Source organism: Panthera pardus, unplaced genomic scaffold (assembly GCF_024362965.1).
Source record: "Panthera pardus isolate Hobbes unplaced genomic scaffold, ASM2436296v1 HiC_scaffold_10, whole genome shotgun sequence".
Taxonomy (NCBI): Eukaryota; Metazoa; Chordata; class Mammalia; order Carnivora; family Felidae; genus Panthera; species Panthera pardus.
In genome coordinates, this window is record NW_026526655.1 from 9,797,536 (window position 1) to 9,812,958 (window position 15,423).

Below are 15,423 nucleotides of genomic sequence, written 5' to 3' on the forward strand. Positions count from 1 at the left end.
ATGTTACAGGATTGGTCTTTATTTTTCAATGAGTCCTTCTCATCAATAATTTATACCTCAAAATGTCCTTTTTATTAAAGCTTTTTCTTTACCATTTTCTTTTCATGTAACAAAAGAAATAACTAGAAGACTAGATGAAATTTTAAGATAAGAAAATTAGAATGGTATCTCATTTACTTGTGGGATCAGCCTGTTACCCCTTCCCCCCCCCCCCCCCAGGGAAATTCAATACAAGATGAATTTTCAGTGACTTTTTTTTAAAGTCAAACTTTACATTTGCTAATGGGTTAGAACTTTTCATCAAATAAATGCACAGATACTGATGAGCTGAAGATCCAGGCTGATTCCATTGAAATCTTATGCTTAATTACAGCCATGCTTAAAGTGCTGAGAACACAGAAGTTGCCAGGATATGGTTAGAAACTGCTTTTGAATGTCTCCATTCTGCCAATCCATATATCCACTTTTAGAGAGAAAGCCTTTTACAAAATTTCCTGAAAGACATTTACTTTCTTCTCCCTTGAGTAATAAAGTAAACTTCAGTGTCCTTTGGAAGGAAAGAGCAGGGCTCTCATTTATTATTGTTCCTATTTTTCAGAATTTAACATTTAAGCCAAAGAAATGAATTCTAGGAATTCATGAATGTCAAGTTTTGAATTTAATATTTATATGATCTTCAGATTTTCTTTCTTTCTTTCTTTCTTTCTTTCTTTCTTTCTTTCTTTCTTCCTCCCTTCCTTCCTCCCTCCCTCCCTCCCTCACTCCCTCACTCCCACCTTCCTTCCTTCCTTCCTTCCTTCCTTCCTTCCTTCCCATTCTTCCTCCCTCCCTCTCTCCCTTCCTTCCTCCCTCTCTCTTCTTTCTTCCTTCCTTCCTCCCTCCCATCTATCTTCTTTCCTTCCTTCCTTCCTTCCTTCCTTCCTTCCTTCCTTCCTTCCTCTCTCCTTCCTTCCTTCCTTCCTTCCTTCCTTCCTTCCTTCCTTCCTTCCTTCTTACCTCCCTTTGAGAGAGAGAGAGAGAGAGAGAGAGAGAGAGAGAGAGTGCAGGGGAGGGGCAGAGAGAGGATCCCAAGCAGGCTTCTTGCCCAGTGCAGGGCCCAACTTGGGGCTCCATCTCATGACTATGAGATCATGACCAGAGCCTGAATTGAGTCAGACGCTTAAATAGCTGAGCCACAAAGGTGCCTCGATCTGCATGTTTTCCAAGCTTACTTTTTTTTTTTAAATAAGCTGCTGTGTTTGAGATGAATGAACCCAAATAGAAGAGCAATAGTATGTCTGAGGCTAATGACAAATAAGATTGTGAGCCATAAGCAAACTCAAGCATATTGTTTAAATTATATGTGTAATGAATGAGCAGTAAGACCCAGCCAATAGACAAAAATTTTAAAAATGTGATTCATAGTGAGTTTCCCTTTGACATAGCTTACTGTGTTCCCAGCAGGAGGCAACACTTTGTCTCTATGGCTGGGCTCCAGGGGTCTGTGTGTGGCCTGGGCTCAAAAAAAGGCATGTGTAGGGATTTTTATATCATAATAAGCATTCTCAGGTAGTCTCTTAAATTTTACATCCAGATAATCATTTCTGCCTCTTGAAATACCAAATCTGGGTTTAGTAAAAGGCTAAATCTACTTGTCTAAAAGAGCATGCTAGACTAGTGTTCTGAGCCTTCAGTTATAGCTCACCTATGCTTAACCAAACAAAAATGTGTGCTATGGTTAATCCTTCTTAGCTAAGTTTTAGTGTTTGTCAGCTATGTGTTTTCAGACCCAAATGACCATCCAGTCAGATTCCTACCAGGATGAGGCTTCTGTGGCTTCCATGTCCACAGATACGGAGTCAGTGCACTTTGGGGGTGATGGGACAGCTCAGGCTGGAATCTGAGCCCTCCTGTGTTATTACACTAGGCAGTGGGGACTCCCTGCCTCCTTTTCCTAAAGTCCACTCACGGCAGTGTAAGCTCTCTGCAAGAGGGTCTACAGCGATCCCCTACTCAGGGAATCATTTTCATGGACAGTTGCACTTGGGCTCCCTCATTAACTAGGAGCAGAAAGATTCCAGAGATTTCTCTTGCTAGGAAACAGACTCTACTTCCTGACCCTGCCAGCGTCTAGAGAACTGGTTTAGAGAGGTCTTCTCTAAGCAGGAATTGCTCTCCTGTTGGAGCCCTGGGCTGGGTGTGCCCTGCTCCTGACCTCCGTGTGCTGGGGAAAGCCAAGAGGCAGGCCCACCTTCCCCCGCGCAGGATTGGCTGAGCTGCTCTTCCAGAAGACTCTGCTGTTTAGAGGGAATCTGTGACACGATTCATGTTGTCCACAGGAGGAAGCATGCATGCCAGTCTAGGGCAAGGGGTGCTTCTCCTGGTGTTCTGGATAGGAAATCAGTTTCTGGAGTGGGACCTCACATGTGGAGGATTCAGTGATGTGCACACAATGTTCTCCACAGCATCCCTACTGTAGAGGCACGAGCAGATTGCACAGGGAGGATCCGGACACGTGATACGGAGTGTGATTCTCATTTGCCAAAGTTGTGTCTTTCCTTCCTTGAGACTCAGCCAGATGCTTACATAAAAACAACAGAAGTTCTTTTTTTTTCTTCCTAAATGTTTATTTATTTATTTTTGAGAGCGAGTGTGAGCAGGGGAGGGGCAGAGAGAGAAAGAAAGAATCTGAAGCAGGCTCTGTGCTATTAGCACAGCACAGAGCCTAATGTGGGGCTCAAACTCACAAACCATGAGATCATGCCCTGAGCTGAAGCTGGACGCTTAACCAACCAAGTCACCCAGGTGCCCCCAAAACAACAAAATTTCTTTTTTTTTTATTAAAGAAAATTTTTTTTAATGTTTTTATTTATTTTTGAGACAGAGAGAGACAGAGCATGAACAGGGGAGGGGCAGAGAGAGAGGGAGACACAGAATCCCAAGCAGGCTCCAGGCTCTGAGCTGTCAGCACAGAGCCCGACGTGGGGCTCGAACTCACAGACTGTGAGATCATGACCTGAGCCGAAGTTGGACGCTTAACCGACTGAGCCACCTAGGTGCCCCCCCAACAAAATTTCTTACTGTGGAGATTTTTGAACATTTATAAAAGTGAGAGTAATTTGGCAAACCACCATGTCTGTGTCTCCTATTTCCAACAACTAGCGGTTCATTAGCTAGAGTTTTGACCTTGCAGATGTTCATACATTTCACTGCGAATAGCCCAGATGTTGTTTGCAACCAGACTGGCCCCTGATGGAAGTGGAAATTAGTCCAGGGAGTCTTTGGCCAGGAGTGGCTCAAATAATCTCCTTTCCATTTTCAGGGGTTTAGGGGCCCATTAGTCACCTTTTGGCTTGGGACTTATCCCCCAACTTCTGTCCCAGTATCCCCTGGAGTAAGAATGTGTGGATTATGGCTGTGATGCCATCTTAGCAGAACGCAAGACCCTCAGAGATAGACAAGGAAGTAGAAGACCCCTTACTTGCACAGAAATGTCCTTCAAGGCTACCCTCAAACAGCCTGTTAGGAAGTCAGCTCAATTCAGTGAACACTCAGGCATCTATTATGTATGAGTAACTAAAGTTCTAGATGTCAAGGACCTCCAATTCTGGTGAAGAATTTTCTAATCAAAGTTTTCAAGTGTGTCCATGAGTGATGAGGCACTTTATGTACAAGAGATACTTTCAGCCCTCAGGATGGATATTTTTACTCTATTTTGAAACCTCATTTGAATAAATTTGACATTATTCTTAAGACTCAAAGAAATTAGAATCAGCGAATCAAAAGGACAATCATGCTGATAAGGAAGGCAGCCAGACGGCAAGAGAGGAGGTAGACAAACTAGACAATCTGGAGCAAGAACCAAAATACCACAGTTGTTGGGGTTATTTTTAGAGTCAGGGTGAAGGGTGCCCCACATGCACTTGGGATACACAGACCATCATGGTGATGATAGGACAATATCCAGCTATGAGTGAAAAAGGTTTGGAATCGATGATGCAGGTTTAAGCCTTGACCTTATACTTGCTGGCTGGGACACCTTCCAGAATGTATCTGTCCTCTCTGTTGAGTCTGTTAAGTTCCTAAAATAGGTTTGATAATAGCCACCTGACAGATGTGGTGAAGATTAATGAGGAAATTCAACGTAAGCAAGCTCTATAAACAATGAGATTCACTGTCTAGTCAGCTGGGACTTTTATGTTCATGCTGATATCACTGGGGCACCAAAAAGAGATAAGTGTGTTTTCTGTGTACTTTGTTTAAGGGAGGGTAAAGTAGAATGATGAATTCCGATTCCTGACAGAGAGAAAGCTCTTCGGAAAACGTGTCTCTGTGGGATCATTTGTTCATGACAATTAGGCTTTACTGAGAAGTGAAAATTGCAGAGAATGAGACAGAAAAAGTAGATGGGGCTAGATTGCCAAGGGCGTTCTGTGCCGTGCTGGGGAATATGGGCTTATCAGCCATTTGACTCCGTATTTCATAAAGTTGGAATATTAAAAAATACAAAAAAAAATAAGTCAGAGTCAGTGAAGATCTAAGTTAGAATGCAGTATCCAAGTCAGGAAGAGGAAGTAGCCATATAGGTCACAGAACCCTAGGTGGGTGTTAAAGGTGAACTTGCGGTAGACAGAGCATACTACAGCCAAATCAAAAAGGAGGAAACCTGGGCAGTCACATGGTCCGTGTTGTTCACGAGGACAAAACATCAGCTCTCACCACTAGCATAACTTTTACTGGCACTTAAATGAGCAAATTTTCCTGGGCAGGACTTCATAAAGGAGGCACCAAGTGATGTATGGCACAAAAAGTTCTCACCAGAGTCCTTACAGTAATAGGAGGTTTAAGAGGGATGTTTCTTATAGGGACCTTCTCTTCCCCTTCCTTACTTTATTTTTCCCCATGGAATTTATCACCTCATTCACTACATTGTTTACCTGTTTTTTTTTTTTATTTATTGTCAGCCACAGTACACTAGATGATAATTTCTAAGAGATAGTCCTCTGCATGTTTATGCCTCCAGGACCAAGGACAGTGCCCGTGTGGATGAATAGATGAATGCAGGTGTGACAGAAGCTTTTTAAACCTGGACCTTTTCAAAGTGAGCTTCCTCCCACTTAGAAAGTTTCATTAATGAACAAATGGAATATTTGACTTCAAACTGTTGAGGAAAATTGAGACTCTGCACTGGGCTTTGAAATTAATCTCTTTTCATTTTGCTTGAAAAGTCCTTTTACGTAGAACTACACAATAACTTTGCAAGGAAATATCTTTCTGTAATTTCGCTAACCGACTAGTTTTAAGTAAGTCGGTTTTGTCTTTTGTGCTGGTTAAGTGAATTGGACCTAATTAGTGATATTATAGTGGGTGAAACTTCTCAAGGTTGGTGTAACAGTTTACAGCTTTCACTGATCACTGGTTTCCACGGCAAATATGCCAACAACGTAGTTTCCTAATACACATTCATGCTTCTTACAAATCAAGTCTTGCAAGTAGTAAAACAGACCTCTCAATATAGGAAAGCTGGTTGTTCTTAGAAGATAGACTTAGGAAGAAATCTAACGTTATGGACGATATGATACAGAATAACATAAAAACCTCACTAACACCTTGTGGTCATGGGTATGTAAACATTTCTTAATCTTCTTCCTGATCCATCAGCCAAAGTTTAAGAATCGATTCTGTGGTTTTTCTTGGTCAAAAACCATTGTTTCAACAGTTTCTTGAAGTTTCTTTCCAGCTTTCTGCTGAAAACAAAGCAAAACAAAATGTGCGGCTTCTGTTTTAGCTTTAGAGTCAATCAAAGATAACTTGAAGATATTTGATTTGGGGCTTTTAATAGTTTATTTCCACCAGCAACATATTTTGCATGGGACACAACAGAAGAATTATATGCAAACTACATCCCCCAGATAGCCAAGGAAATTGATCTGTAATGTGGAACTGCTGGATACAAACCAAGTAAATTTTAGAAGACAGCTGCCAGAAATAATGACACATAATAATTTATTATGAAGCTGAGACCCATTTCGGAATTGCACGAGCTGGACACGCACAGTGTTTACATTTCAAAGGCAGTCGTAGATCCACAGATGCACAAAGGGCTCGAGACACATCTCTGAAGATATCCAAGGTGCGTTGTGTTGCACATTTGGACAAGGACAAGATTTTCCTTAGCAGATAGTTCTAGAAAAAGAGTTTCCTATTTACAAGGCTGCCTTTCTAACAGTCCTTGATGCAACTTCTCCCAGCTTCCAACTATAGAGTCTGTGCAAACACACACAAAGGGAAGAAAACTCACAGTATCATGAGAAACCAGACAGGAAGTCAACTGTTGCTAGCAGGCAGAGGGAATTTTCCATTTGCCACAAAGAGGTGTGAGAGAGGATGGAAACAGAAGGCAGAAAATTTAACTCTAACTTAAGGAGAAAAGCCATTGCTTTTATTCTACTTGTTCTGGTTTCTAACATATAATTGAAGAATGCATTCTGAAACTTAAAAAGAGTTGATTATGCAGATTACAAGGATTTCTCATATCCCCTTAACGAAAACGCATTCAATTAACAAAAGAAACACACCTACATAAAACCTGGCAGTTTGGTCCAGCTAAATGTCATGTTTGACCGTCTGGCCTCTTGCTTGGTTGCTGAGGTCAGGGGTCCATCCACCCCTGGTTTGGTCACTTTTGGTGAGGAGCGTCCTGTTATGGTATAAACTATGATCTCACTGTGCACAGGACAGCCTTTCTTAGAAAAAGAGTCTGTTGGGATGGGGCAGGTTAAATGGAAAGCACTCAATGTATAGCTCCAAGTAGAATGCATCCATAACACAAGTTTGCATAATGCCTCTGGGGTGTTCCTTCTAGGAATGCAAGGTGGGGTGAGGAGTAGGGCATTTGAACATTCACAGATTGCTAGGTCAAAGACCGAAAGAAAGAGATTATTGTTTTTTAAGAAGCTAAAATGGCATTTGATACAATTCAGTCATTGTTCCAGTTTTCTACTTAGTGGTAAATTCTGCAGACCTCCCTTCGAAATCAAGCTTATTCTAGAAGAGCCACCAATGCAACCATGAGGACTGGAGAAGGGAAGGGGGCATTATCATTATTTGCAACTGATATGCACTTTGGGGCAGGGTTGTTTTATCTAAAAAAAAAACCAAGAGAATCAAGTAAAGACTCTGATCTGTAGTGAGAGCTCAGCATGATGGCCAGTAATATAACTCTAGCATTTTATATGCCAGTAAAAACCGCTAAGAAGTATAATGGGTATTATCAGAAAAGGATGAGGAGAATGTTTTGTAGCTCATTAACGGTAGCTACAAAGAAATCTAAATATGCAGTAGTACATGTATCAAGAAATGGGCAAGAACTATTAAACTTGATTGAGAGGCAAATATATACATATATATTAAAGAGAGGAATGGAGATGTTTCCTCCTTCAGGAGGAAGGAAGGCACCGTGGTGTGCTTGGGGGTCAGGGACCCGGGTGGGGATTCTGAGTTAACAACACCTGGAGAAGAAGGTAGAGTCTCTCTCTGAGATTGGAGGTAGAAGGCTGGGACTGGGGAGGTGGAGGTGAGAAGAAGGGCGGGCTTGGGAGAGTCTGTGGGTGGGGCTTTGGATGGGTAGAGATTTGAACACCTGCCTCACGTAGGGGCTTGGGGAATGCTGGGAAAGTGCTTTTTTCTGTTTTGTTCTGATTTTTTGTAAGTAGTAAGCTTTGCTCATACATTATTCCTTTGTTTCCTCCATTCCCCTCTTCATGAATATCTGCAGTAACAACATGCTTCACATGGGACTTGGGGCCAGATTAGTATTTCTTTTAGATGGTTGCCACCTTCAGGCACTAAGGCCTTAAGAAGAGAGCAGGAGGGCTCGGTTTTACTTGGATTTTACAACTCTCTCCGAAATGAAGCTCCCAACCAAATGTAGTGCTCTGAGTCAATGGTCTTGTTACCAAGATATCAGTAATATAAACCAAACAAAAAGTTTACTTGGATTATACTCCTTTTCTTTTCCCTTGCGCTCAGATTATCTGCATAGCTGTACGTTGAGGCTAATTTACAGGGTGATTCAGTAAATTCTTTCAGTGCTCTGGAAGGTGGTCAGAGTAGGACATTTGATGATGTTTTTGTTTTTGTTTTTTGTTGCAAGTGCTGACTGTGCTGAAGGATTTTAGCTGGTTGGCATGACATCTAATTTAATGGCTATAGCACAATGTATCTGCTCTAGCAAAACTGTCATTTCCATGTCAGGTCAGCAAACTTCATTTTTGCTTAAAATACAGTTATCTTTTCCACTTCTATTTTTAGTAAGATTGAAAATGGTTGGGATAAATATCAATAAAAAAGAATGAGAGGGGCACCTGGGTGGCTCAGTCGGTTGAGCTTCTGACTTCGGCTCAGGTCATGATCTCGCGGTTTGTGAGTTCGAGCCCAGCGTCGGGCTCTGTGCTGACAGCTCGGAGCCTGGAACCTGCTTCAGATTCTGTGTCTCCCTCTCTCTGCCTCTCCCCTGCTCATGCTCTCTCTCTGTCTCTCAATAATAAATAAATGTTAAAAAAATTTAAAAAAAAAGAATGAGAAAAGTAAATGTTTGAAATTAAAATGTAAGGACATACATACAATATCTCTCAAAGCTATGATTGTAATCAGATCAAAATATAAGCGATGTGATGAAAACATTCAGTATTGGTGTAATTATAAAAAGAAGCCGTGGCTTTGAACTTCGAGTTACATTTTAGAGCCAAAGCATACATTTTAGAGGACTCAGGTAACACATATGATATGTTTGTGTTTCAGGCAACTTTTTCCTGTAGCTGTGATGATCAGTATGTGGGCACTTTCTGTGAAGAATTTGATGCTTGCCAGAGGGAGCCTTGCCAGAACAACGCCAGCTGCATAGATGCAAATGAAAAACAAGACGGGAGCAATTTCACCTGCGTCTGCCTTGCTGGTATGATTTCCATAGATAATAGTTACTACCTATCTCTCTGTAGAATATACACATTAATTAAGGACGCGTAAGCAACGCATTGTCCAGCTGTTAGACAAGGCAACTTGAAGATCTCATTTGATGCTATCGATGTGTGCTTCATTTGAAGAAGGATGGAAGAAGGAAATCCACATGGGGATAGACATTATTGTTCCTTGGCTCGCTTTCTGACATTAGGATGCTTCTGTCTTAGCGGTCCTCCATTTTTGTTCTGGGATAATGATATGCTTGGTCAAAGAGAGGTCTGGACATTTCAGAAACAATCCTGCAAATATGCACTGAGCGTAGAGTGGGACTGTGCTGGGTGATTATGCTTAGTAACAAGAAAAATCTAGAATAAACTGTGCGGGGTGCTGTGTAAAGCCACCCCATCCTCCCGTTTTTGTTAATTTCCTTTTGTTCATGTGTGTTCATTAAGCCGAGTTCTTGGTACACTGTTCTCCACAGTGGGGGAGGTCTCCAATGTTCTTTGATCAATGTGAGGGATTCGTGGGTTTTACATGAGACTTTCGAATCCTTGGAGCACAATGGGTGACCAGTAGGAGAACACAGAAGCCAGTATGCCCACAGACTTCTGTGTTCCACAGTCATCTCAATTGACTTATCTGCTCAGCCAATTCGGTTATTAACCCTCAAGGAGCAGGAATGGCATTACCGTGAACATTCTGATACGCTCTTTCGATACAGCTTAAAAGCAAACCCCAAATTTCTCCTTTTTCACTATAAGATAATGTGCAAAACTGGCATCACCTTTCCTTTTCCATCTCGTCCTGTTGCCAACATTGGCCCCTGGGTGGGGATTCAGGAAGAGGTGGGAGTTGGGGAAGGCCAGAGGGATAGAGAGAAGGGGCAGTTGGAGTGATGGAAGTGCTCACTGTCAGAAACGGGACCGAACGATGCTAAAGTTTATATGAATGCATGAAAGTTCTTCACTCATCTCTTCCAACCGAAAGATCGATCACAGGGATAGGTAAATAACCTGATAAATTCTTTCCAGACCCAGTGTGTGTGTGTGTGTGTGTGTGTGTGTGTGTGTGTGTGCACGCGCATCTACATGTGAGTGTGTATATTTCTCTTGGACATCAGATGGTTATTTTTCTATACGCTTTTTAAAAAAAAGTGATTATAGTATGTGTATATTTGCCAGTACATCATAGACAACCTTTCACGTCACTACATATGGATTTGCCTCATTCATTTTAACAATCACACAGCGTGTCTCCTAAATTTGTATCTCCAGGTCAGACTCCCTCCAGACCCCCTTATCTACTGCTTACTTGACATCCCCCTTGAGATGTCCCGGGCCACCTTAAGCTCAGCCATCGCACAATTGAGCTCATCATGCCCCAGCCCCGCTCTGCTCAGCTTCCAGTGTCCCATCTATTTCCATCAGCTGCATATGTATCTGCAAGTCGTCCTGGGTGCCTCCCTCTCCCTCACTGTCCACACCCCTTCTACCTCCAAGTGGTCTCCATTTTTACTGCCTGGAGACCTCTCAAGTCTACCACCCTCTCCGCAGCCCCACTAACGCTACCCCTAAGCTAGCTGCCTCTGCCCCTTGTCTGTGCTACTGGGGTACCTCCCACCGCTTCTCCATGTTCTCCTGAGCATGCTGTACACCGAACCAGAGTGATCCTGTTAGAGTGAGCACCGGCTTTTGTCCCCGTACCTTCCATTCTCCTCATGGTGGCAGGTGATCATTTTCCAGTGCCGATCTGATGTAGGTGCCTTCCTACTTAAACCCCTTCTTCCCATTGCTCTTTGGAAATAGACCGATATCCTCAGCCTCATCCTCCTCTGTGACCTGTTGCTCACCCGCCTTTCCAGCCCCATCTCACCGCACTGCCCACCGTGCTCTGGGTCTGGCCACCTCGGCCTTTCATCTCCCTGACGGCCTGAGCTCCCTTCTGCTGCAGGCCTGTCTCGCTTCTTTGTTCCTACGCGGCCCCTCTTCTGCCTTCCTTTCGCCTAGATAAATACCACCAAGTTTCTGTTTCAGATCTCTCTTAAATGCCCCCTGTCCCTGGGGAAGTGTCACTAAATGGTTTAAGCTAGTCTCCCTCCCTCTTTCCCTTCCATAACCCCAGGCTCCTTTCTTTGACAGCCCTCATCTGTTTTCAGGGCACATTTACACGTGTGATCTTTTGATTATAGCCTGTCTTCCCCACCAGAGTTAACCCCATGGGAGTGGGGCCCCAGTCGGTCTAGCTCATCACTGTGTCCCACAGTGTCTGACAAATTGTGGGCACTCTGTCAATGTGCTGATGAGGGGAATTAATGAAAGCATATGAACATGGCCTCATGTTTTAATCCATCTAGTGATGGATCTTTAAGATGTTTTCAATTTCCGCTTTGTAAGTCGTGTTAGAACAAATAACGAACCTTCTATAAATAGTCCCAGTCAGGGTTGGTGGGTGGAGCTTGTCACTGTCTGGACTGGAATGATTTCAGTTTGATATTTTACCTAAGTCTGTTCTCAAAGGGCATTTGTCCCTTTTATTAAAGGAGCTCATGTGCACAGAATTGGAACGGTCATAATGCTTGGCTGGTGATACTCTCTCATTTTGTCTGCAACCTGCTTTTGTATATTTTCTTAGCTATTTTAATAATGTAATAATCCCTGGTGAAACCAACATCAAAACCAGAAGTTCAGGGGCGCCTGGGTGGCTCAGTCGGTTGAGTGTCCAACTTCGGCTCAGGTCATGATCTCACGGTCTGTGGGTTTGAGCCCCGCATCGGGCTCTATGCTGATGGCTCAGAGCCTGGAGCCTGCTTCCGATTCTGTGTCTCCCTCTCTCTCTGCCCCTCCCCTGTTCATGCTCTGTCTCTCTCTCTCAAAATAAATAAAAACATTAAGAAAAAAAGTTTTTTAAAAAAACCAGAAGTTCAACCCCATAACTAGTCAAAGAGTTTCCTCATTAGCCCACTCCTTGACTTCCCCTTCCCATCTGCAGGGAATGATCACTCTGAATCTTGAGTTGATCTGTCCTTGGTTTTCCTTTTTGTAAAGTTAGACTATTTACATGTTTTCATAGAAGAATTTAGTTTTACTTTAATTGTTTTCATGTTTCTAAAAACCGTGCCATGCATGAGTCATGTTATGGTATCATGCATGTAATTCTCTGGTGCTTTCTTTTTTCATGATATGTGTCCATATTGTTTGAGCTCATTCTTTTGGACTGCTGTATCAAATTCCATTCTCCTATTCCCCTGTGGACCGGGACCGACAGGCACATTTGGGTATGTGTCTTTGGTCGTCTGTGTGCTGGAGATTGTTTTAGGTATATACCTAGGACTGCAGTTGTTGGAATATAGGCTACGTAATTGATCGCTTTGGCGGGGGGGGTGTCATGTCAGAGGGTTTCCCAAAGTGGTCACGCTCTTATATACTCCCACGTGTGATGCATAATTGGTCTTGTGAATTCACACCCTCTTCAATGTTTTGTAGCATCAGAAGTTTTCATTTTTGCTGACTGAATGGGTGCGAAAAGGTGTCTCATTGTGGTTTCTGTATTTTGTGGCTCACTAGTGACCCCGAGCTCCTCTTCATATGTTTATTAGCCACGTGTGTGTCTTTCCTATGAAATACTGTTTTCCTATCTCTTGCTCGTGTGTGTGTGTGTGTGTGTGTGTGTTCTTCTTGTTGGTTGGTAAGTGTCCTTTGTTTCTTTTTGATCCTAACCATTTGTCAGCTGTATGAACTGCAAGTATTTTCTCCTTCGTAAGCTGTCTTTTCGCTTTGAGGGGTCTTTTGATGAATGGACATTTTTATTGTATTCTGCACACTTCTCTAGTTACTACATTTTATGTACTATTTAAGAAAGTATTTCTTTACCTGGAGAACTAAAAGATATTAACCTATATTTTCCAGTAGGCATTTAAAAATTCAAATTTGCCAGCCTTTATTTAGTATGAATTTTATTTTTGTATATGTTTGTTGAGATAGGGAGCTAATTTCATCTTTTACTATAATTTTATTTTTCTTCTTCTTTGAAAATACCCCATTTGTATAAATATGTAATATTTGAAACTTTATATTGTGTCCCACCTGCTACAAAGCTACTGACAGAGTTAGGAATGACTGGATGCCTAATACATTTTTAATTGTGCTTACTCTCAGGCGTTTCTGCACTGTGATGATTTACCCATTGATTTGAAATTTTTCAGAAGCGTATCTAATTATTTTTACTTACTTGTGGGGAAAAGGATTTCACCTTTATCTAAGATGACTTAACATCTTCCATGTTAATAGCACATCCTGGCTATGAGGCACATACAGATACATAGGATTCTCCTTGGGGAATTGGGGAATTGGGACTTCGAATAACAGTAATAGCAATAACAATAAAAAATACTTTGACTCTCAATTGACATAGGGCTAGGGAGTTGCATTTTAAGAATATGAATTTTAATAATTCTACTTAGATAGACTCAGGGAGTTTGGTGATTGTCAGTAAGTTCATCAGGAACCCAAGAGATGGCAGGCAAATTGATCTTGATTTATAAACTGATCATCTTTTTTTTCTTCCATTAAAACAACAAAACTATCTTATAACACCACATTGTAAATTTGTCTTTCTTTCTTTCTTTCTTTCTTTCTTTCTTTCTTTCTTTCTTTCTTTCTTTCTCTTTTCTTTCTTTCTCTTTCTCCCTCCCTCCCTTCCCCTTCCTTTCTAGAGAGCGTAAGTGAGGGAGGGGCAGAGGGAGAGGGAGAATTGTAAGCAGGCTCCAACCCCAGTGCGGAGCCTGATGCAGAGCTCCATCTCAGGGTTCTGGGATTGTGACCTGAGCCAAAATCAAGAGTCGGATGCTTAACTGACTGAGCTACCGAGGTGCCCCTCTAATAAGCTATTTCTGACAGTTGTCCTGTTCCCTGAATATCACAGATTGAGGACTTCTCAATTTTCATGAAATAATACACATTTTTATTAAGGATATAGATGCTTTGTGCATTGGTCACGGTTTAAACAACTTTATAAAATAGTGTAAATAATCTCCCCTGCATTTGGAATGTGTTGTTCTCTGAGCTTCTTCCTGAAAGGCGTGTGGTTTGCTTAGGGTTCTCCACTTGTGAGGAAATCCCTCCACATATGAGGAGCCCTTTCTTGTTTTGTACAAGTTTAAGGCAGTTGTAGAACCCCAGCAGCTATTTCTGTCTTCCCTGCTGGCCTTGAATCTATAGCGTGTCTTTCACCTAAGGTGGCCTCGCACGGGCTGGGGTCTCTCAGTCGCGCTGCCTCTGTCAGGGTCTCCCCGACTCCCCAAAGCTTTCTTTCTTTGCCTTTCACAGAGCTGGGCCGGTGTGGGTCTCTTCTCCATGGCCTCCATTCCTGCTATGCTCTAGAGCAGATCCTGATCAGAGCTAGATGAGATTTAGGAAATGTTACCCTGGTGCCCTCACTCTCTCTTTGCTTGTCTGCTTTCTGACGTCTTCCTGCTGTTTCCTTAAGTAGGGCTCTACCTTCTCAATTTGTGTTCCTTGCAGGATAAGCCCCTCCCACTTCTAGCTTCCAGCTCTGCCTCTCCATGAGCTTTTCAGGGCAGTCAAGGCAAGCGTGTGTGCATGCGTGCGCATATGGATAAGCTAATGTGTATTTGCATGCTTGTCTGTGTGTGCACACAAAATAGCTAATGCTTATTGTTTACCACATGCCAGGCCCATGCTAAGTGCTCTCCAAGGTTGCTCTTAGAACAATCTCTGAGTTAAGCAGTCTTAATTATAAGTACGAGGAAGTTTGTAACTTGGCCAAGAATATTAGGGTAACACTTGATTGTGCTGCAATAATATATCAATCGCCAAACCTCAGTGGCTCCCAAGAAAAGGTTAATTTCTCCCGTGTCATAGTCTGATGAAGGCACTTCCCTCCAGGTGGCAACTCAGGGATCCAGGTCCCTTTGTGTCATGAAGGTGCCACCATCAAGAGGTGGCCTTCACAGTCACTGCTGAAGGATAGAGGGAGCTGATTGGGTGCGATGTTCTGCGAGCAGCACCTGGAAATATCTTATATCACCCCCAACACATGCCATTTGCCGTAATTCAGTCGCTTAGCCCCCAGAGGCTTTGACTAGGAAGAGGAGACGAGGTGAACATTCGCATGGTTTCTGTCATACCAGGTGCACATGCCAATAACTGTTGGGGCTGGGACTTGACCCAGGCCCTCTGCCTGCCTCCAAAGCCCATGTTCTTCAGCATCTTGCTGAGCACTTTCCTGGTACAGATATGTGGCCCAGGCCCATGTCATTTCCTTCAGCGTCCTCACGTCAAACAGGTGTCTTCCTAAGAGAAGCAATATTACACACTTTTGTCAAAAGAAAAAGGACTGGCTTCTCACAATGAGTTTTCTACTTAATTTAGTCCTGAACATCCTCAAGAAACTTATTTTTTATAGGAAAAATACATTTTCTTTGTGGAAGAACTATTTACAGGTTAATTAACATCAGTTAATTGA

The 15,423-nt window shown here is 42.5% G+C and overlaps 1 protein-coding gene across 1 annotated transcript in view; it reads left to right on the top strand.

Annotated features, from left to right (window-relative positions):
* The window catches only part of DNER (delta/notch like EGF repeat containing), a 317,214-nt gene that overhangs the window by 190,749 nt on the left and 111,042 nt on the right, over nt 1-15,423 (top strand). The window contains exon 6 of the mRNA XM_019445680.2: nt 8,782-8,935. Within this exon, the coding sequence (XP_019301225.1) occupies nt 8,782-8,935 (154 nt within the window). The remainder of the gene's footprint in view (nt 1-8,781; nt 8,936-15,423) is intronic.